Raw genomic sequence first — 23,887 nt, forward strand, 5'->3', positions numbered from 1 at the left:
AAAAAAAATCGACTAAAAATGAATCTGATGTTACTAATTGATTGAATATATAAAAGGAAATGAATATTAATAATTGACTGTAAATAAAAAAATTATCCATAATTAACTAAAATGCAAAAGGAAATGGTCATATCATTGCAATTTAATTAAAAAAGGAAAACATTCTAAATCATAACTAATAAAGGCATATTATAAACAATATTAAAGATAAATTAAAAAAGGAACGGAAATTAAAAATGAAACGGAAATATTTCAATAATAATATTCTACATCATCAATTAAAAATGGAACGAAAATTAGGTAAATATTACTACGTAATTCTTTTCATTTTTCCTAGATAAGGTTGCCTGATATTAATTTACACATAACAATCGGCACTAATAATTAAAAAAAAATTAAAAAAATAGAAGAACTGCCGGAGACGTCTATTTTTTTTTTAAAATTTTATTATTATTATTATTATTTAATTATTTTAATTAAAATTATTTAAAAAGTTTATTTTAAATTTAGTAACCACCATGTCATCACAATTGTAGGTAAACAGGTCAATTTGGACTTTTTTTTTTTTAAAACATGTCAATTTGTACTTAATTGCATGAGTTTATATAGTTCAGGAATCCAATTGCATTCTTTTTGAGTTCGATGGCCTAATTGCAGTTTTGTGTGTAGTTCAGTGGTTTATTTGACCATTATTTCGAGAAAAATGATATTACTAATTGATTTAAAATATAAAAAGATCGTAATCTATATTCTATAATATATATAAAAGTAAAATCCTCCTATTTCATTCCCCGCCTAAACTTTTGTAGTCAATTAATGAAATATTTTATTGGTCAAATAATTAATAAAACTTATTTGTTAAAAAAATGTAAAATAGAAATTAACTAATATCTATAAATTGATAATATGTATACTCACGTATCAACACTATTAATAAAAGTAAAATCATTTATCGGGAAAAGAAAAGGATATTACTAATTGACTGAAAATTATTTAAAAACTTTAATAGTTAATTATACTTTCCTTTTAAAAACTCTTAAGTTATTTAAACTTTACAAAAATTAATTGAACATGGGTTGTTAGATTTTTATAATAATCAAAATTAATTCATTCAAATATGGAGGAGGAAGATAAAACTAAATGCAATATGGGAAAAATGAATATACTTAAAGTATAAAAGTATAATTACACATATATTAGTGTAATTGACTAATAATAATTGCCTAATAATTATTATGACAATTAAGTTAAGCATTGGTCGTTGAATTTATTTTTATAATAATTACAACTAATTTATTTCTCATTTTCTCGTATTTATTTTAGTAATAATATAATTATATAAGTCATAATATAATTATATAAGTCATATTACTTATAGATCTTTTTAAGATAATTTTAGACAAACAAGTCATATATTATTCAATTAATTGAGTAATATTTTTGTACTAATCTTATAATCAAATAAATGTACACGTTCAATATTAGAATTTTTTATAATTTCATCTTTATTTTTATTATCTCAATATATAATAAAAAAAATTATCCACGCCCGGGTAATTGGACAATTATTTGTTCTAAATTAAAGGAAAACATCAGAAAACATAATCGATCCAATCAATTTCATCAATTGCGCTATATAATATTCGATGTTATAATATATATAATTGTATATTGATCCAAATATTCTTTAAATATTATAACAAATCCATTCCGTGCAACGCACATGCGAAAATACTAGTTATTGTAAAAGTGAATAAATGACATTTTTGTTCCATATCTAACAAATTATTTCATATATGGGAGAATCATAATAAATGAAAAAAAAAAACATCATTTGCAAGGGCAAATTATTGGTCCACACAGTTGTGTGGACCATAATAAAATGTACATTTTTAATGTACTAAATGTACATTATTTTTGTACTATAAAAATAATGTACATTCAGTACACAAATAATGTATGTTTCATAAATACAATGTACATTATTTTTATATTGAATGTACATTATTTGATAGTATAGTTCACACACCTGTGTGGACCATAATGATTGGGTGGAAAGACCCTGGGCTGTGGGCTTAGGAACGATACGTCGAGCGGTCACCGACGATATGCTTTGGTTCGTTTTGGTCACGTGGGGTCTGTTTGTTTTGGTCACGTGGGATCCGTCACTTGCCAACTGGCTGATACCTGGGACCCCACAACATGGACGGAAAATACCTCCCCTCGCTCGCTTTTCTCAAATTTTGTTCCCTATCGCGCTACTAAACGCATCCTTAATGTGGAGTTTTTGACAGGTTGTGTGAGGCTCATTGTAAGAGGAGAATTGCGCCTCACGTGCGCGAGGCACAATTCTCGCACATGTCTGGGCGCATAAAACCAAAATTTTGTTATTATTTTTTTTTTTTAGAGATTTTGATTTTATTATTTTTTTCCTCTACTCTTATTTTATTTTTTCTAATCACACCTACAAAATCTCCTTAAAAATCAATCACTATTGAGGAAGTCCTTATCCAGTTAGCCCCCAAACATACCACCACTTTTTCAAACGGACTCACTGGCTAAGCTGACCCCTTAGCCCACCAAACTTCAATTATCCTTTAGACCGTCTCTCATGGACCCATCAAAAGTTTATTCATAATTTATTGATATTTACATGACTAGAAGGGGAAATTAAATCTATTTTAAGATTTACAAATCAACTGAATCCAATAATAATAAATTATAAATTAATTTCAATTAAATTATATACAGTGGTGGTTACATGATCGAATTCGGTGGTAGATTTTTTTATTCTTTGTTTGAAAAATATTTGAAAAAAATTTAGAACAAATATTATCTTGTAAAAGATCATGAATATTTAAAAAATTTAATAAAATTTGAGCATAATTTAATTTGAAATATAATTATCTAGCATTGTAATTAGAATATAAAAAGATCAGGATAAAAAAATGTAACAAAATTTGAAATATAATTATCATGAATTGTAATTAGAATATAAAAAGGACAAGATAAAAAATTTAACAAAATTTGAGATTTGAAATATAATTATCCAGCATAATAATATTTGAATAAAGGGCAAGATTTGCCATTAGGGTATAAAAAATAATATTTGAATAAAGTCCAGGCTGCAATGAGCTGAAGGGTAATTTTGTAAACGTAGAATAGAAGAACCGGTTTTGTTGTTGTTAGTAGTAGACAGAGAAACAACTACTCCGTAATGTAGAGGAAAAGGACTAAAACAAAACGTAGTAGTAGAGGAGAGGAGAGGAGAGGAGAGGAGAGAGAGAGAGAGAGAGTCCTCCTCTTTGTGCTGTTGTGACGGTGCGGTTGAAGCGCTCGAGACCGATTGCCTCTTCACGGAGCTATTGGATTCGATCTTTCTTACTGATCGGCCTAAAATCTTTTATCTTGGGAAAGTTCTAGTTTCCCTTGAACTCCTGATTGATTTGATTCTTTTTATTGTTTGGAATTTGTTATTTCGTTTGTTTATGATCTTTAGGCTAGAAGATTTTACTCTGATTTTGAAACCCTAATTTGGAAGCTTATATCAATTTTTGGATTTCCAAACCCTAATTTTCATTGATGGCCACCGCTTCCTCTAACCCTACCTCTCCTGCACTAAACGCCGCCGCCGCCGCCGCCGGTGGGGTCAGTAGTCCCAAGTCTCGGCGCTGGACTCAGATAGTTGGCGAATCGGAATTAGTAGTACCTGTGGTGATCCCTCCTCAATGCCCGCCTTCTCCTTCGACTAGTGTTGCTCAAGAACACATGGAAAGCGTCTCTGGTTGGGCAACTGGGAATTCGCCTCTGCAGGATACTGCTACTGAAGCTCAGCCTGAGAGCTTTGAGAATAGTGACAGTGGCAACAATGCAGTAAAGAAGCCAGCTTGGAACAAACCTAATGGTTCTACAGAGGCTGGCCCTGTGATGGGGGCAGTGTCTTGGCCTGCCCTCTCGGAATCCACAAAGGCTTCTCCAAAATCTGCTTCTTATGATCCCCTAAAAACCCCATTGGATGGTTCAGTCCCTCCACCTCAGGTTATCCCCATTTACATGCAATTAAAACAATGCCATATCCTTTTTAGCTTTATTTTCTTTTATATTATATGTTGCTGAAATATGTCATTCATAGTTGTACTATTCTTTCATAACTCTTTTTTAAGTCTTCACTGCAACTTTTGTACATAACTAACATACTTGTTTTTTCTTCAAAAAAAAAACTAACATACTTGTTTTTATTCTTATTATTGAGCTATTCACTTTTGCATTTTTTGTGTGCATATGTTAGGGCACTGGCATAGCTCCATCATCTTCACCTAAGCCTGTTCATACTAATAATACAACTACTCCAAATTCAACTCCAAATCATGTCCCTGCACGTCAGAGATCTAATAAGCGTGGTGCTGGTGGGAACTCGAGCAATACTGCATTAGCGAATGGCAGTGTGTCTCAGCCGCAGCAACCACAAAGTTTGGTGGTGGAAATGGCACCTAATAGTGCTGGAAAGCCCGGTGTGGAGCCATATGCAAGAGATAATGTGCATAGGGATGGTGGACAGAGGGGAGGATTTGGGTCCCAATCTATTGGTGGGAATGAGAACCAATACACACGAAGTTCACCCAGAAAGGGTAATGGTAGACCACGCCCTCGGGGGGATGGATCTTATCACCATGGTCATGGTGGTGGGCGTGATCAAGAACGTGGAAATCAGGATTGGAATGCTAATCGAAGTTTTGGCAACAGAGATGCTCACTTGCAGCCACTGAGGGTGCCTTCTAGACCCTTCCTACGTGTGCCTCCCCCTTCCCCTCCTTTTATTCCCCCACTCATGCCTATGCGTCCTTTGGGCTCTCCTATAGTTTATCCAGGTGAATTTTATTGTTTTTGAAGTTCTTTTCTTAGATTTGTGTCTATTTACTGATACATAATAAATCTACAGAAGTTCCTCCTATGTATTATGTACCGGGGCCACATCCAGATTCACTAGTAATGCCTATGCTTGCTTCTCCGCCACCTGGCCCACCGGTGTTCTATCAATTTCTAGATCCCCAATTGCTTTCTAAGATAGTAAATCAGATAGAGTATTATTTCAGGTAGTTTCTTAACTAGGCATTGTTTCTTTTTTTCTTTTTACAGGGCAGTTTTAGCTTATATTTAAAAGATGCTTCCTGAATACAAATGGTAATGTTTAATTTGCATGTTCCCTGTTCCCATGCAGTAACGAAAATTTAATTAAAGACATGTATTTGCGGAAAGAAATGGATGATCAAGGCTGGGTTCATGTCAGATTAATAGCCAGCTTCAAGAAAGTGAGTTGAGTAGGTTAAAGGAAGTGTCAGTGAAAATATTTTTGTTTCTATTTAGATCCTAAATCACAGTTTTACACTTTATTTACTGTCAGCATTATATATTTATGTGTTAGTTTGCATTTTAGTTTTAAAACTGAAGTTGATCTCTGTAATGAACTGATGAACATAGCTTATCTAGTTTGCTTTCTTGGAGATGTCAGTGACATTTGCATCTTCCATCTGACCATGTGGGTTGTGCGGTTATACTGTTTTGTTTTGCTGTTCTTTCCATTTTGTTATACACCCATTGTATTCATACATGAAAGTATTATTTTATATCGACTGCTATAAGTATATATCTTTATTTATATGATAATGTTTCTACTAGTTTAGACAAAAATGAATTTTCAAATTAAGGAATAATGAGCTATGCATATATGCCATGCCTGTGTGTATGCTGTTCAGTTGCATGTCATGCATAAATGCATACATGCATATTGACATATAATAGACCCAATTTGTTTCCATTTATGTATTTTTTGCATATTGTTTAAGTAAAAAAAAATTGTTTTCATGTTGTGATATGTACTCAAGCTCCTTATTTTTGTGTTTTTGCATCTTTATGCATGGTTACGTTGTACAGCATGTTGAAAATTCCTTATAGCACGAAGAAAAGGACAAAACCTTATTTACTATTATTGTTTTGCTTTTGATACCTATTAGCGCACCTGTATACCAATCTAAGTTTCAAATATTATATGATAGTTTAGGAAACTGGTTGATATATACCGTGTTCTACTTGAAATTGTGTTACTGAGGTCAGTTAGGCTATTTCTTCCATCAATTAGATGTCATTGGTACGTTAAGATTATTGGATATGGTTCTCTATGATTTGTATTTGCAATCTTGGGCCAAATGTTCTAGAAAATTTATGTTCTATTTCTTCACCTTGGCTGTTGAACCTCTCATTACGTGCATTTTTGGTTTGAGTCGGATTTCGGAAGTGTATTTCTTTTGTATGTCTACCTGATAGAGTGTTGTAGTGCATGTTTGATTATTCTTGAAGCTCACTTTTTGGGATGAGTGTATCTTAAATCTTTCTTTCTTGTATATTGGTGCATGTTTAAGAGATATATTTTAATCTTATGCTGCGAATACTAGTTTATATTCTGTCAATGTATAGGTTGCAGAGTTGACGGATGATATACAGCTCATAATGCATGCTATACGAACTTCAACCGTGGTAGAAATACAGGTATGACTGCTCTTTCCTTTAGACAATTTAACTAAATATCTACGCTATTCTTGTAATTGCATAAGTAGCTGTATTACCCTTGAAGTAAACTGGATGTGTCTGAATCTGGCAATGGTTAATTTGATTTACTATGCAACATGTGAAGCCGTGCTTTTTGGAATGTGTCTACTTTTTGTGCTCTTACCTAGACATCATCTGTAGGAATAACATTAAATGTATATAGGTTGCTGTGCGTGAAGTTGTGATCTATATCAGTGAATACATTTTGTTATTCCTCCATGAATAAATGTAGACATTTTGTTATGCAGGGTGAAAAATTGAGGCCACGAAATGACTGGAAAAAGTGGATCTTGCCACCGTCCGTACAATATTCGATTTCAAGTCCTCAATCTGTCCGAAGTCCTGGTTCTGATGTACTTAGCCAGCATTTTCAGGGCGTCACCTTGGATGAGAAAAATGCTAATGAACATGAACGCGGTAATGCTGAAGCACATCTTAATAGATCATCATCGGAGGTAAGTAATTCATCGGTCAATACCAACTGGAAGTTGGAGGAACTAAGACTAATTGTCGTGGTTTTTGTTTGCAGTAGAAGAATAGCCAAGTTCAATCTTGACGAGTGCACTCAGATTCTTTTTGAGGGACAGCGCTGACTCACAAAGAACCTTGGTGCGCAAATTGGACAACCAAACAAGAAAAAAAGGAGAGAAAAGAAAAGAGAAAGAGAGAACGATTTATTATTACTAAGAATAAAAGAAAACACAGAAGATAGAGGATTAAACCGAGTTGGAAGCTGGTTGTTTGACTTGATGGGATGTATATTTTGTTTTGTTTTGGACAAAGTGTTGCCCTATTAATTATTCCGTGACTGTGACTGTGTTATTACTATTTTATCCAACACAAGAGTTTTGATTTTGGTTGTCCATGTGAGACCCATTGCTGTTGCTTTTCTTTGGGGTTGTTTTAGCATCTATTATACCTGCTTGGATAAAAGGTAGGATGAATAGTCTGCCTTTTTACCAAATCACAATACTGCATTGTAGTCTGGCTAGCTAGAGCTGATGTTGTCTTGTTTTGTAGATTTAGAGACTACTAGTATTACTTCATGTCTAGGGTAATATTGGTCAATAGGGAATCTGCTATAGTGGTTTTTCAGGTATTTCGATTAGTGAGACCAATTTGGGTTCAGTTCAAGTTAAACCTACATTGTTACTCAGTGAGCTTGGTTCTTAGGACTATAGTGAAATTATCGATTTGATTATTGATTACCTTTTTAGCTTAATTAAGTCAACTTTAAAATGTTTGTTTAGTTCATTCTGTTTAATTTGAGGGTATTCTTGAAATTATCAATTTGGTCCTTGACTATCTGTTAATACCCTCGATTTAAGTAGATTTTTGACCAAGCGGAGGATCAAATTGGTAAGATTTTTAAAGTTGAGGATTTAATTAGACAAAAAAAAGTCATTGACCAAATTGATAGTTTTGTTATAGTCAAGAATCATTTTGATAATTAACTCGTTTTTTAACATGGTGTATCTCTACAGGAGTCAAACATTCAAGTAGTTCGCTTAGTAACTATCGCAAATTGTAAAAAGAATGTGAATTGGTTGGTTTCACCACATAAAAAGGGTCAAATTAGCCCTTGAACATTAGCCGAAAAGTCAATTAGGCCCCTAAACATTTAAAAAGTGCAATTAGGCCCTTTAACATGTAAAATTGGATCAAATAAGCCCAAAAACCGGTAAATGACCTGCCATTGCAAATCATTTACTGTTCAGGCAATAATCCGGCGACCGGCGCCGGTCGCCGGACTCCGGCGGATGGTCGCCTTCCACCATGGAAGGCGACCAAGGTCACCTTCCTCTGGTGGAAGGCAACCGCATTTGTCGCCTTCCCAGGAGGAGGGCGACGGTGGCAGTCGCCCTCCTCCTGGGATGGCGACCAGATCTGGTCGCCTTCCATGGCGGAAATGGCGTAAGGCAACCTTTTGGTTGCCTTTCGCCGGATTTTCCCCTGAACCCTAAATGACCTGCAATTGCAGGTCATTTACCGGTTTTTGGGGTTTTTTGCCCAAATTTTACATGTTAAAGAGTCTAATTGCACTTTTTAAATGTTCGGGGGCCTAATTGACTTTTCGGCTAATGTTCAGGGGCTAATTTGACCCTTTTCCCTAGTAATTATTAGATAAATATCATTATAAAAAATAGTACTCCGTATAATCAAAGATAAGTAAATTGAGATAGAAAGGGTGATTCAACTACAATGTATGTTCCTATTGAATACTCGTATTATTTATGTGGTATGATTTACATTGTCAACGTATAAATGAATAAAGTAAAATGCGAGTATATGTCTCCATTCTTGACAATTGAAGAGGTTACATTTAATTTTTTTTTATGGTCGAAGAGGTGACTTTAAAATATTATTTTTGTCACATAATTTACATGGTCAATGTACAAATGAATAAGAGAGTAAAATGGGAGTATATATATGCCCAATCTTTCTTGATGATTGAAGGGGTAACCTGAAAGATTCGACTAAGAAAAAACGCAGTGAAGTCCAGTCCACCTGCCCATCACTGTTTACTAGTTGCATAAATAGGAATCAGAATATCTGAACTTTTAATTTTTATTTTTTAAAAGTGAATGCATTCAAGAATCCTATTTGTGGCCCTCTTTCATTCTTATAAAGTACCGATTTTTACATCCCATTTGTGTCTCTATTTGTGAGCTCAAGAGAAAGAAATGGAAGTATTGTGACGTACACATTCACATAAAAGTTTATTATACAAATTGGTTATTCACACACAATTTTAGACCAAATTATGCGCCTATGAGAAGAACTGTACACTTCTACGCACAAACACTCAATGCCGTATACATTTGCAGAAAAGCTAATTACTAACCCCCATTGTTCGTCGTGACAATGAAAAACAAGTCTGAGTATCTCCAATAGTTTGGTTTTTGCACAAGATTAAAGAAGCCAAGTAGGAAAGATGAGGGGAGAAAAAAAAACAATAAAAAAAAAAAAAGAAAAGAAATAGTAATAAATGGGGGTGGTCGTCACTGGGCGCTACTGGTGAGTTTAACGCGAACCAGCTGCCTTTCTTTCTTTTTAATAACTTTGTGGGGCCCACAATAGTAGACAAAAACTTGATCATCTTACAAGAACCCAACCTCCTCTCTCTCTTCCATCTCTCACTTCCACATAAAATTTCATGCCTCAAAAATCTCACGAAAAACTATCCTAAAAACTCCATCGGAGATGCTTTTAAGTGAGGCTTATTGTCTACTAGACCAATAATTGAAATGATTTTTTTTTTCATATATTGAAAATAGAGCCAATTATCCACATAGAGACATAGAGTGTGTCAATATCAACATTTTATTTTCTAGATGTACTGCCCGTCACTTTATTTATTACTACTAGTTGCATACATTGAATTGGAATCAGAATATTTGACCACAAAGAGAAAAGCGATGCACCATGCACTCGACATTTCATTTTGTGTCCCTTTCACATTAATATAAAGTCATGGATCAAATTATATGAGTTTAAGATTATACAAAAATGATTTTAGATTCAATTAGGGCTGGAGCTATAAGTTTGTTATACGAGCTCGAAATTATAGCCTAAAAGAACTTTTTCGCAAGCCTTATCAAGAAATAGTGAAATCTTGTAATAAAATTTGAATTAATTTCATGGGGATAAGAAGTTGATTAATCGGAACTATGAAGGAAACGCGTTGTTATTATCAAATGGTCTATTATGTAAATTCAATATAGGCAAACTTAATCAAAAGATGTTGTATTGTCACTTTTTTTTTAGTGATGAGAACAACTTCCCATTCTTATTGGAGAGTGTGCACTATTAAATCTCACCTTATGACCCTAGCCAACAAAGAATTATTTAGTGACGAGAAAAACTAGCAATTACTATGTTGAGAGTATGCACGAGCCGGGCTAAACGCTACATTGTGACCTGAACTGGCAAATGACTACAAAGAGTAAATCAACCTAGTTGTTCATAGCTAACCAGTTCAAACAAAAAAAGTCAATAAATTGCCCCTCTGAGAACTAAACTTAAAGCATTATAATTACTAATAATCAGACCAACTTGTTTGAGGTTGCGGGCTATATTGGCCTTGCTCCTCTTTCCATTATATACGTGCGAGGCCAGCTATGGAGAATGTGTGGTGTAGCTACATACCGTCTTCTTCAACAAAATATATATGGATTCAATTGGGGAAGACATGAACCTCTCCTCTCTCCAGAATGGCGGCCCAACTAGCGTCAAAGGTTTCATGGAACCCATTAATCTGAGTCTCAACTTGGTATCCGACCTACCCTGCTATCACAATTTGGAGCCCTTGACGCAAGAATTGCACAATGCGGTTTTTGATGATGTCTTGCCCACTTCCAATATCCCCCCGCCACCGCCACCTGCCTCCGTCACGCCGCCCGCCACCGCCAACGGAGGAGGAAAGAGGTCGCCGCCGCCCGACCAGAAACGTCGCCGCCTCATCAAGAACCGGATCTCAGCTGCTCGATCAAGAGCCAGAAAACAGGAAAGCCCCACACACCATTAATTCATGCTACTAATTAATACCATTTTTTTATTTTTATTTTTTTTGCAATCATATGAAAGTGGTAAATGACGTCTCGTAACCCTAACTCGCAAAATATTAAATTGAATAAATTAGTTTAGCTTGATTGTAGCTAAATAGGCGGCTCCAATATGAATCGATCAAAACGTGTAACCTAGCTTGTAATTACCAAATTAATAACATAAAAATTTTGGAGTAATTAGTTCAATTCAGTGATATTTGTTGATTGCAGGCATACACGCGTGAATTGGAGCTGGAAGTTGCCCAGTTGAGTAAAGAAAATGCGAGGCTCAAGAAACAGCATCACGAGGTAGAATGTTACGTTACGTTGTTGTTTTGATGCTAATAACAATGATTCAGCATTTAATTTCTATGACAATATATAAGTTTTTGTTTCATTGAACTGTACTGTACTGGGCATATATATATGCAGTTGTCTGTAGCTGCGGCCGATCACCGCTCTCTCCGCCGCACCTCGTCCTCTCCCTTCTGACTCATCTTTTCCGCCACCACTACAACTTTATTTGCGGCGTTTGTTTAAGACATACATGCAAATCAGTATCACTATTGGAATTCAAATTTTGGCTTATTTAACTATTATATATTAGCTGTTTGACTTAGTTAAACAATTTATAAATGTTTAATTAATTAGCTTTTTGTAACATCTTATCGTTCCAAAAGCTGCTCAAAGTAGCTTTTTTTATTAATTTTTGTGAGAAAGTCATTTTGCATATAATCAGCTATTAGTTAACAATCAATTTACCAAACATTCTTCTACAATCCGTTAATGTTATTAACTAGTCAAAACCCGCTAACCGCTATTAACTAACAACTATTTATCAAACACCCCGTTTATCAATTTGAAATGTGATAATTGTAATTCTAACTACGAAACTTAACTTGTGACCATTTTGATAGAAAAATCGCATTTTACTGATTCACATTAAAGTCACATGTAACCATTATAACTAAATCATTATTAAAAATTATTATTATTAGAGAAAATGGTCAAATAAGCTCCTAAACTTAATTGAAAAGTCAATTAGACACTTAAACTTTTAAAAAGTATAATTACACCGTTTAGCATGTTATATTGATTATTGGGACAATGAAATGATCTGCTATTATAGGTCATTAGAGTTCCGACATTAATTTTATCATCTCTGACGCCCGGCGATAGCCGTCTACCAAAGAAGGCGATCAATTGACCGCTTTCCCCTGCAGAAGGCAACCACGGGTTGCTGATCGAAGGGGACATGCATTCTTGTAAAATGTAAATGAACATTAAATGTACTAAAATGAACATTTATTAATGGTCCACTTTACAATATTAATATGATCTACTGTATAATTTACTCTTTTGATCTGTCACCATGCCTATACAATATTAAAATTAAAATATAAAATACATACTAAAAAGACACAAAATATACGATCGAGGTTGATTGAATTTATAAGATTCGTCTGCATTTATTTTTTGTTTTTTCTTGCAATGATATATGGAAAAAGTCCAAGTCGCAATCGCATGCCATGCAGCATATATATGATACAAGTTGATATTCTCATACTTTAATTCCTCGCCTTTGGGGACCTCAATTCTTTCTTTAGTTACTTGTTTGGCTTTCCTTTGTACGTGGTCAATATAATGGCAGAATACTTTTCACTTTCTTAATATAAATAAGGAAAAATTATAATTTTCGTCTCTGTAGAATTCGTCTCTGATTGTTGGTCATGTTCACATTTCGTCTCTAAATTATTATTGGTGTTGCAATTTTTGTCCCTTTACTAACAAAATATTAGCGACGAAATTTGCAACTTTAGTGTGGAGTATAATTTAGAGATGAAAAGTGAACACAAAAAGTTAATAGAAAAGCGAAAAGTGCAACGCGAATGATAGTTTAAGGGTGAAAAGTGATCATGACTAACATTTAGGGACGAATTCTATAATTACGCTATGAATTAAGAACAAAAAGTGCAATTTTCCCAATAAACAATTACATTTTTTTTATTTGCCCTCTGTGATATGATGTTACTGTGTTAGGTCATACTTGTTTCAATTTTGGAAATTACATGTTTATTAGTATGAATTCCAAACTTAAGGGCTTATCGCTTCTGCATGCCTTAGAGACTGATAGAGTAAGTAAATCGCGATATGTGTTTAAACTAGTCGATCTGCGAGTCTCCAACTGTCCCCTTTTTTTAGTCTTTGATAAGATTCGAATCATGCACTCTACAACTGCTAATAAAATAAAATTTATGAAATTATTTTGAATTGGTTAACTGTTGAAATGTTTCAATTACAATTTTTTTTTTTATGTATTGGAATATTTCCATTTACATACCTAAGAAATGATTGAATACGAAGGGAAAAAAAAAAAGTGACCTTGATTTTAATATTTTACAAGGCTTATTAACTATTTAATTTTTAATCTTTTACAAAGCTTTTTACTCTATAAAAAAGTGAGTACAGGATTGCCTTCCACATCTCTTTATTTCTCTCCTTTTTAACTACTGCTTTCGAATTCCAATTCCATTATCAGATACAAGGAGTTGAATATAATTTGAAATTTAGTATTTTAAATGAGTATAATTGAGCTGCATCTGGTCAGCAAATAAACTTTGATAAATCTTTGGTATGTTTCAGTACTAATGTGCAACAACGTACTAGGGATGCAGTTGTTCGTGAGCTTGGGGTCCGTGAAGGGATACTTCGGGCAAGTATCTCGGCCTACCATCTCTTGTGGGTAGAAATAAAAAGATGATTTTGGGATTCTTGAGAGAAAGAATATTAACCCGAGTAAGAAGTTGGAACTCCAAGTTTTTATCTCGTGCTGGTCGGGAGGTACTTCTCAAGAATGTTTTACAAGCCATGCCATGTTATGCAATGATGGTCTTCCTGCTTCCTGTTGGTCTGTGCAAGGATATTGAAACCCTCTTTAATAAATATTGGTGGACAGGTTCATGTGGTGATGGAAAAGGAGTTCGATGGAGATCGTGGAGTGGTCTGTGCTTTCCAAAAGAAAAGGGAGGGTTGGGATTCAAAAGGCTCCAGGAAATGAATATAGCCTTACTTGGTAAACAAGCGTGGCGCCTAATTACTAGACCTAATTCTCTCGTGGCTAGAGTCTATAAAAGTCGTTATTATCCTAATGGTTCATTTCTTGACGCGACCCCCGGGAGCAATCCTTCTTTTATTTGGAGTGGACTTATTGAGGTTCAGGAGCTTATGCGACGGGGCTGTAGAAGATGCATTGTAAATGGCTTGACTACAAAAATAGGCACTGATCCTTGGCTACCTACTGATGAAAACCCATTTGTAAGTACATCGCTGCATGGGACTGTTTATGAAGCTCCTGTCTCTTCCTTATTTAATCCACATGGAACGGGATGGGATGAGGAGTGTGTGCATGACATTTTCAATGAGCGGGATGCCAACATTATTCTCAATATTCCAGTTTGCATGAGAAAACCTAGTGATGGGGTATAAGGAAGCGAAAGGCAGTTACACGGTAAAGTCTGGTTACAGAATGTTGGTGGGAGAAATACAGGACAACAGACCATGGCATATGATATGGAATCTTAAGGTACCCCCTAAAGTGAAGGTATTTTGCTAGCAACTTGTCTCATCATATTTACCAACTCGAGATGCTTTATTGTTAAAACGAGTATATTGCTCACAAATGTGCCATATGTGTGGGCAGACCGAGGAGTCTGCTAGGCATTTGTTCATGGAGTGTGTGCATGCTGCGACTATGTGGACAAAGCTAGGCATTACTACGACGACCTTTGGTCAAGGTACAGTGAGTGATTGGTTCTTTTATATGCTTACTATTTTGAAGGAAGATATGAGATGCAAGTTTTTAATGGTATGTTGGGGGTTGTGGGGGAGCCGTAACAACATTATCTGGAATGGTGCTACTTTTGACTGCGATGATGTGATTCGTTCATGCCTTACCTTTATGAATAATTGGAAGGCAGTGCATACTCACACATTGATTCCGCTGGGTGTGAATAGACTTTTAATGAAGTGGAATGCTCCGTTACCAGGACGACTGAAGATGAATACGGACGCTACATTGGATGCTAATCATAATGTAATGGGCTTAGGCTGGGTTCTTCGAGATCACCTTGGTGTGTTTTTAGCTGCTAAGGCCATGCGTATAAGTGGTAATTACAGTGTCCAAGAGGCTGAGGCTATGTGTGTTCGTGAAGCGATGAGTTGGTTGAAAGGAACCGGGATGGGTAACGTAGATGTTGAAACTGATAGGCAACTCGTTTATTATGCTTTATCTTGGAATCCTTTTATTTCTGCTTTTGGTTTTTTTATTGACGATGTTAGAGAAGTTGCATCTACGATTGAGGGTGTAGACTTCTGTTTTGTTAAGCGATCTGCGAATCGTGCTACCCACATTGTTGCTCGGGGGCCCGTTTCTTTGTAAGGTTGCGGGGAGTGGTTTGATGCTCCTCCCCTTTTTCTTGTTGATTGTATTTCATCTGATTTAATGAATTAAGTTCTTTTTCTCAAAAAAAAATAAAAAAATAATTGAGCTTTTTTCACTTTTAGTCATCCCATAAAATTAGAAATATTGGATATTTTTAAATTTAGTCCTTTACTATTAATTATTTTATATTTGGTCCCACGACTTTTAAAACATTGTCATATTGAATCCTCCAGTTAAATTTTGTTTTTATCACAAGTGACCAAATTTTTAAGTTAAAAATGTCATAGAAAACGATCAAATCTTTCAAGATAAGTACTCATGTTCAATAACATAGAAATACAAATTTGGTCATCAAATGATTAGAAATTAGTGCGGAAGACCAAATGTAGAAAAATTAATAGTAGAAGACTAAATGCGGAAATGGTCAAATTGTCGTGGGAAAAACTCGAGTATAGTTACGTACTTCAAAGTTATTCCTTGGTGATCTAACATCAATTCCGTTGTCGTCCAGCGGTTAGGATATCTGGCTTTCACCCAGGAGACCCGGGTTCGATTCCCGGCAACGGAAGTTTGTTATTTATTTTTTTGCTTATATAAAGCTTTGCCCAGATGTATGGAAGGAGGAAAACCATACAGCCATCTCCTCCGTCGTCGCTTCTCTTTTCCCCTTCTCCGGTGGCCCACTGTCTTTCACCGGAAACCGACAAACCGGGCAGGTTTTCCGGCCAGCACTCAGCCACTTATCAACGCACGACCTATGAAACCTGTGCATGCAGGGCAGTACACGAAAGCTCCCACCTTCCTTCAACCTTGACAAACAAACACAGCATAACCCCTCCCCGTGAATGGTGGTGCTCTCGCCACCGTCGGATTTAGAGCAGAACGATGAGTAATCGTTGATTGTCTGCCGGTGTGTTTTGCTGAAGAGGGCGGAAATGGAGAGCACTAGATTCTTGAACAACAACATTATTATATTATTACACGCATTAATTATGTTATTAATTAATGATTTGATTTGCTGGAGAATTGAAGTTGTAGACAGAGAGAAACATTGTGCATGGGGCCATGATATATAAAGAATAGTGTAGAGAAGATGGTAGCAGTAATTAATTAATTTAGTTTTGTTACCTTTCGATCACTTGTTTTGCATGGTTTGTAAGGGTGGTTAAAGCAACAAATCCTAAGATACTTTGTGGAACACGTTTGTGTCTTATCACTTTATTAACATACTGACTAAAATAAAAGTGATGGGAGCCAAAGATAGTCAAACGGTATTACTGTGGCTCTCCCAAACGGAAAGTCACAGGTTTAAATTTCAGTAAGATTATTGACTCTTTGTGCTTTTAAGTTGAGAAAGTATGTATAGACAGATATTATATTGTAATATAGTCAACAGTACTAAAAAAAAAAGTGATGGAGCATAGATGAAATTAGGCAAGAAGTAAAATTATGAGATCGATTTTTATTAGGATTTGGTTGATGTTTCTCAACTGACCTACAAGCCCAAGCCCAAGCCCAAGCCCAATTGGTAAGCAGGGATTACCAATTGCCACTGGCAAGCAATGAAATGAATCAATAATAAAGGAAGTGACTGAAAAATCAAACATATACACAGCAGAATCTGAGCAAGCTAAGCTATCAAAAAGGTTGCCTCTTACAGATAAAGATGATTAATCCATGGCATAAAAGAAGTATTATTCACAATAGCGCCTGGCTAGCCATATCACCAATGTATGTAGCTTTAAACTATATATATACATCTAAAATCTCAGAAAAATCTACCATACTTTCTATTGCACCATAGAGGAGTCCATGAATTGGGAGGGTGGAGGGCTGGTTTTCGTCTTCTGTGTACCTGCACAATGAACCGTGTATGCATTCTTAACGAATAACAAATGTGCAGTAATGGTAACAGTAGAGTCAAAGCTGAATAGCTTAATGCGTTTAGTTATTCAAAACGCAACATGCCCACACATTTAAGCCTAATCACTTCGAAAAAAGATTATCTTGTTCATAGTTAATTATCGAGTTCCTGGTTGAAGGCTTGAAGCTAGAAATGAAAGGGTTGAGCTTTAATTTGGCTTTAAGGCGTTACCATCAATTCCACGAATCTCCACTTCTCGCCATTCCTGGACGAGGGCACAGCAACAGCACATTGCGTGGGAGAGGAAGTCATCAATGAATCCTCCCTGCATACCCAAAGTAAAGGCAGTATACACCACCAAATAATAAGATGTTTTGTTGTATGTTCTGTGTTCTGCTTCTGGAAAAATGACTCAATACTTTTCTTTATATATACGTGTGTGTGTATGTGCGCATAAATAGTTAAAACATAGGTGAGGAGTGCGAGGTAATACCACAATGCTTAGCTTTTTCCGAAGTTTTCTTCTGATGCAGCAAGTGTAACAGCAGCAGGACAACACTAAGGAGTATGCCATTATTTCATTAAAGGCTTCTGCAGAAGCTGCATGCCAGACAAAAACAAAGTGCCATCCTTTCTTACACGTGATCTTGTATATGGAGTAGTTATAAGACAACTTTGAACTGAATTTAGAGAGTCTCACATATATGCCTGTTGTAGGCTACAGTCGCTATTCTCGACAATGTCCCACAAGGAAAGAACATGGTTTTTATGCCTGCACCAAAAATGTTCTTCTATGTTCATTGGTGTCAGAAAGATGACCTACAGATCGTCATCTTAAACTCTGCTAAAAGAAGTAAAGTGTGCCAATATAAACTACTTAATATCCATAGTTTCTTTCGGCATCTTGCTAATCTCAAAGCTAAAACGTCAGCCATCTTTGTGCATATCGGAAATGAGGAAGAAAAAGAATAAACTTAGTTAAAGTAGAATGATGTCCTGTGTGGCGTACAAAGAAGAGGTTCTGAACAACAGCCCAGAAGATCAGAATGCCATTGTTCGTATTGATGTGAACCCTTGGAAGAGGGCAAATCATGTTTGGATGAAAATGAAGAATTATTCCTGCATAATAGAAAGTACACTTGGTAAGGAACTAGAAGAAGAGTAAAAGTGTGATAAATGTTGTGATGTATTGAATTATCACTACAAGGAGGCATAATGAACTTCTGGAAAAAGTCTGAACCATCCACGTAAGAAAATAAATGGACAAGACAACAGAAACATATGCAACAGGACTATTTCTTTTATTAAGAAAACCAACCTTGAAACTGACCTTTTCTCATTACTCTTTTTATAGTTTTGGTTATAGTGATCCTGATCAATATAAGCAGCAGAGGAATCACGCTCCGCCTTATTAGGAGGTTTGGCCGGTGAACTTGTTTCTGAAAGAGAACTAGCTGCAACGACTTCAGTGACATCAAGAATATGCTGAATGAATTCACACTGATGCACATCCAAATTCGCTTGCGAGAGTTGCAGCTCTAGGTGAAGCTTTTCATTTTCTTTTCGAAGTGCCTCGTTGATGGGCATGCTCGGGTAGGAACAAGAAAGGGTTTTCTTCAACACAACCGCATCATCTAAGGAGGGATCTGGCTTCAGAATGACTTCTTGCACCTTCCTGTCTTCATCATCCAGCGTGTATTCACGCTGGTCCATTTCAATAACTTCCAACCTCTCCTGACAATATATGGAAAAACAGCAACACATTTAAGTAAAGAAAGCAGCCATTTCATTTTTCTTACACTACGTTTAAACTCCTGCCATTTTACCAGCTTGGATTATGCATTCCTTACCACATTTTGCTCATAACTAGAAAGCACAAGCCGCTCGTGTTAATATTACAGATTATAGACCAAATAGCACAAAATAACTGCAGTATCTATGAGAGTAAACAGTTAAACCAAGACTAGCTAGTGCAGATACCAATCTGTGATCGCCATATTTTTAACATTTCAATTAACATGGAAATATGATGCAGTAAAATGGAAAGTGTGGGGAAATTTTCAGTACCCTGACACGAGTATTGTCAACCAGAGTGATGAGGGGAATGATCTTCAAATATCTGTCAATCTCATTCTGAGCCTTCCTGAACTGATAAACAATGCTCCAACCCATAGCCAGAAGATAAAGATAGCTTCGATCCTGACAACTATTAACCAAGACATAAGACCTCCTCAATGCATCTTCAAACTGTTCCAGCGGCTCCCGGGTTTCTGGATACATCTTCAGGTCTGATATCTTGAGCTGTTCCAACAAATTGCCAATCAACTTGAGATGCAGCGCGAACTGCCTGCAATTCTTCTTGTGCATCTTGGCTGTGCTTGCCGCCTTCACTATCATCCCAATTAGCCTTGCTGCATCAATCCCAGTTAGCTGTGCAACATTTGCCATTTCACCAAGAAGTTCCCAAGAAGCCATTGTTTCCCCCACTCAACAACCCTCAATCCTATCCACTGTATTGTTCAACCCAATTATATACACATTCTGCAGATCAACACAACAATTCCAAAATTAGTTAGAACCAATCCTTTCTCCTCTTTCCATAACATTCCAATGTAGAATTTCACTTCTACACCTCGATCAGAATACCTAATTTCCCAAAAACTATTGCAAATCAAATCCAGTAACATCAAACCACCGCCATTAATGCAGATCCTCAAATTCCAGTGCTGCTCTTCCACTGAGACAAATTACAGTAAATCTCTCACATTCCTCTTCCACAAAGAGAAGATCAAAAGATAGTAAGAATGCAGAGAGAAAAGAAATGAAACTCAACTTCCAATAATTGGACAAAATATCAAAACAAAAGCGTAGAAGTACTGATTAAACTCTTTAACGGCGTCACCTAATTGTAACTCCCACGGTCAGCTCACCGGATTTTACAGCCCTGATTCTTTCCAATTTCCAAATAAAACCTGTTTACAATGGAAATCAACTAACAAAAAGAGCATAGCATTATACTTATGCGCCATGCATATACAATTTCACTTTGTTTAGTAGAGCTCAAAAAGCCAAGTCCAGAACCAAGTGGCAACGATAATGGTTGGGTGGAGGTTCGAAGGGACAAGTCTGGTATTCTATCTTTCAAAATGTGGGACTAACTCCTACGAAGATATAAAAAATAGTAATAATAATAATAAAGTTACACGCTATAACTTTTGGCATAGTCATAAACAAATATATCATGTCAATTGCTTAACGTATTTTGACTATCTTACATGGAGTTGAATTAGGTTTTTTTTCGGTGTTCTCGTTGAAACACGGGAACATATTTCTTGCTTTTGGCTATCTTACATGGGTTGAATTAGTTTTTTTTGGTGTTCTAGTTGAAACACGCGAGCATATTTCTTGCTTTTGGGGGCATTGAGCCAAAGCTCAAGTACAGTTTATGTGCCATTTTTCTCCTCTATGACAAATTAATTAACTCTTTGCTTATCCTAACAAGTGGTACAAAAATATATAACGTTATACAGATCATGAAGACGCCACAATTGACGAATATATTGACATCTTTGACGTGGTCCAGTTGTTTTCTTAGGTTGATCGAATGCGTTGAACAGTGTCAGATACATCATATACTATACGTTTGTAAAATTTGCGAGTGCACACGTGTGCATTTTTATCTGGTATGGAGTAAAGGGTCGTGAATTATGTTTGTAGGGTACGCAAACCGGTTATGCATGTCACGTCATTTTTAGTTGACAGAAATAAGGAGGCTGAAGAAGTGGTTGTGGGATCATTTTCTACACATTCAATTCCCTTTGCTTACACATTTCTTAGAACCAACCTAACGCCTTTGGCTTTTATTTTACTTAATTTTTACTTTATATTCTTTTTATTTGAGTAGTGGGAATTTTTTGTATGATATATTTATTTAGTTTTGGAATGTGTTTGGGGGAGCGACTGGTAGGATATCAGTAGCACAGCCTTCGGGGTGACATTTTCACTAACAGATTGACTAGACCATCTGCGCTGCTGTGAATTATGATGCCGTAGTTGAGACTAATTAATCGTCAGCAAAGAAGTGAGTCATCAAATACATAATGGTTATAAGAGCACTCTTACCAGGGTTTTTATTTGATTTATGTAAGATAAAATGTCAACATGGCATGAGAGATGAGGAGATGAGAGAGGGGAGGGAATCATATGCAAAGAAGCATTCATAGCACAGTAAAATGTGACCAATGAATTTTACAAACATCAGTTGTTGTGCGCGAAATGCGCACAGCAGCAGCTGCCCATGCAAGCGCGTGCAATGGCGGGCGGCGCTCCTAAGGCGCGCATGACACATCTTATTTTTATTTTTATTTTTTAAATATCAGTTTTGTTTGATTTTTTTTTTATCTCCTCCCATTTTCTCTTTCATGAACACACTTACAAAAACTCCTAAAAAACGCGAAAAAAAAAACTCAATTTATAAGGATGCTCTAAGATATGTCAAATTAATTGTAGTATAAAAACTTTTGGAGGGGAACAAATAATTATATATATACAGGGAAGGTTCACGTGCGAATTAACTCTCAGGTGAAAAAAAAAATAAAAAATCTTGATCGAATAGACAAAAAGGTGCGCCATTTTTTGTTTTCCATAAATTCTAATAAGTGTTTTTTTGTTGGTTTTTTTTTTCTTAATATCTATAAACGTTTTTGTTAATTTATATTTTTTGTTGGGTTCTTTTTCTTAATATCTATAAACGTTTTTGTTAATTTATATCTAAAGTGATTACAAAACTTTGTACCTTGGGGTGCATAACTTAGCTTCATGCATGTGAAATATCTGTTCATATACACTTACGCCCAAACAAGTCAATGTCACTTCATGCCACTTAACCACAAGATCTTTGGCAACATAATATTCATTATTATTATACTGAATATTTATTTTTAGTACATTGAACGTTTTTTTAGATATAATACTAAAACATGAGTTTTCAATATATTAAACATTAATAACATTTCATTGTCGGTATAATAAAAGTGAATATTTTTCTACGCTCTGCATTGCAATGCGAACTATGATCCATATTATAATTTGCCAGGTATGTTGGCAAAATATGCTATGGACCCGGGTCCATGTTCACAATTTTAAAACTCTGTTCACAAATTCAGAACTCTATATTCACAATTTTAGATCTCAGTATACAAAATTACATTACTCAATATTCATAATTTTGTTATATAGATTCAAAATTGTGTTATATTGTTGAATATAGAGTTATGAAATTGTGAATATAGAGTTCTGTAATTGTAAATATATAATTTTAAAATTATGAGCATAGAATTTTAAAATTGTGAATATATAGTTCTAAAATTTGAACATGGACTCGGGTCCATAGCATAACAACTCAGGTATGTTTTATTGGGCTTTTAGTCTAGACATTTTGCCCAGAGCACAATGATATTGTGCTATCGGTATGAATCCTTCATTGGGCTCCAATGGGGAAATTCGACGTGCCAAACCACTGCAATGCAGAACCGCAGATACGCAAATTATGCCCATAAAACCCAAAAGAACAAAGTTAAAAAAATTTAAAAGGAAAGTTAGATATATCAATTAAGGATCATACTTGTGTGACCGTTTCACGAATTATTATTTCTGAGCTGGGTCGGACCGAGCTGGATCAATGTGAAAATGTAATACTTATATGGACGAATGTAATATTAATGACGAATAAAGTCTTTGTAATATTTTTGAGTAAAAATGTAATACTTTTAAATAAAAAATATAAAAGTGTTACATTTTTATTCAAGAGTACTATACTTTTTCATACAAGTAATAATTTTATTTCTGATTAGTATAATATTTTTTAATATAAGGATTACCATTTTAACAAAGGATGACCACGAATCATGTTTTAAAAATGTAGCAGTAACAGTAAATATTCAGATTTGAATGTATTTGAAATATTGTAAGGTGGCAATAAATCTGGTCAGGAGAAATGTGTGTCCTCTCAGTCCCTCACACCATTATGTACCTCCTCTTGGCTCTTCATCTTTTCCCAATTTACCAACCCCCATAATGAGATTTGTTTTTATTTTTTATTTTTTCATTATGATTTTGTATCAACTTAATTGCTTCCTTTTTTTTTTTTTTTTCTGGAAAGGAAATAATCTAAATTATTGAACTAGAACTTTACAAATATAAGAATTTTTACTGTAGTTTAAAAATAAGTAACACTTTGAATATAGTTGTATATTGTGTTTCGTTCACATAATTAAGGGGTGACATGTAACATTTTAAAAAAGGAAATAATAATTTATTATATTCATTAATGAGTTAACTGATCATTTAACATAATGAAATGAAATTAGGGTGCAATGTAACAATTGACATAAATAGCATCGATATTGTATATGATGCTTTAGTTATGAATTA

The 23,887-nt window shown here is 35.1% G+C and overlaps 4 protein-coding genes and 1 non-coding gene across 9 annotated transcripts; 4 read left to right on the plus strand and 1 right to left on the minus strand.

Moving 5' to 3' along the window:
• The first annotated feature begins 3,209 nt into the window (after positions 1–3,209).
• Positions 3,210–7,468, plus strand: LOC116013335 (la-related protein 1C-like). Of its 2 annotated transcripts, none has more exons than XM_031253023.1 (7): positions 3,210–4,038; positions 4,289–4,868; positions 4,940–5,093; positions 5,219–5,309; positions 6,472–6,543; positions 6,852–7,058; positions 7,136–7,468. In XM_031253023.1, the coding sequence occupies exons 1-7, from the start codon at positions 3,583–3,585 to the stop codon at positions 7,157–7,159; spliced, it is 1,584 nt and encodes a 527-aa protein (XP_031108883.1). In that variant the 5' UTR covers positions 3,210–3,582; the 3' UTR covers positions 7,160–7,468. The 2 variants fall into 2 exon arrangements, with proteins under 2 accessions (XP_031108883.1, XP_031108884.1); XM_031253024.1 differs by having other exon boundaries at positions 3,211–4,038; positions 7,133–7,468.
• A 3,239-nt stretch (positions 7,469–10,707) lies between these two features.
• On the plus strand, positions 10,708–11,869 carry LOC116014071 (bZIP transcription factor 27-like). Its single transcript, XM_031254058.1, has 3 exons — positions 10,708–11,110; positions 11,382–11,459; positions 11,583–11,869. The coding sequence occupies exons 1-3, from the start codon at positions 10,775–10,777 to the stop codon at positions 11,640–11,642; spliced, it is 474 nt and encodes a 157-aa protein (XP_031109918.1). The 5' UTR covers positions 10,708–10,774; the 3' UTR covers positions 11,643–11,869.
• A 3,338-nt stretch (positions 11,870–15,207) lies between these two features.
• LOC116012393 lies at positions 15,208–15,588 on the plus strand. The gene has a single exon (XM_031251924.1). It carries the CDS (start codon positions 15,208–15,210, stop codon positions 15,586–15,588), a length of 381 nt encoding a protein of 126 aa, XP_031107784.1.
• Positions 15,589–16,087: 499 nt separating this feature from the next.
• TRNAE-UUC lies at positions 16,088–16,159 on the plus strand. Its single transcript has one exon. It is a non-coding gene; the product is annotated as a tRNA-Glu (tRNA).
• A 1,020-nt stretch (positions 16,160–17,179) lies between these two features.
• LOC116012391 (protein MID1-COMPLEMENTING ACTIVITY 1-like) lies at positions 17,180–20,467 on the minus strand. Of its 4 annotated transcripts, XM_031251923.1 has the most exons (9): positions 20,289–20,450; positions 20,102–20,192; positions 19,523–19,996; positions 18,786–19,189; positions 18,465–18,574; positions 18,156–18,227; positions 17,949–18,055; positions 17,687–17,780; positions 17,180–17,446 (listed from the first exon to the last, which is right to left on the minus strand). In XM_031251923.1, the coding sequence occupies exons 3-9, from the start codon at positions 19,928–19,930 to the stop codon at positions 17,382–17,384; spliced, it is 1,260 nt and encodes a 419-aa protein (XP_031107783.1). In that variant the 5' UTR covers positions 19,931–19,996; positions 20,102–20,192; positions 20,289–20,450; the 3' UTR covers positions 17,180–17,381. The 4 variants fall into 4 exon arrangements, with proteins under 4 accessions (XP_031107783.1, XP_031107781.1, XP_031107780.1 ...); XM_031251921.1 differs by having other exon boundaries at positions 19,523–20,192; positions 20,358–20,467; XM_031251920.1 differs by having other exon boundaries at positions 19,523–20,192; positions 20,289–20,449.
• Positions 20,468–23,887: the final 3,420 nt, after the last annotated feature.

This window comes from Ipomoea triloba, chromosome 3 (genome assembly GCF_003576645.1).
Source record: "Ipomoea triloba cultivar NCNSP0323 chromosome 3, ASM357664v1".
Classification (NCBI taxonomy): domain Eukaryota; kingdom Viridiplantae; phylum Streptophyta; class Magnoliopsida; order Solanales; family Convolvulaceae; genus Ipomoea; species Ipomoea triloba.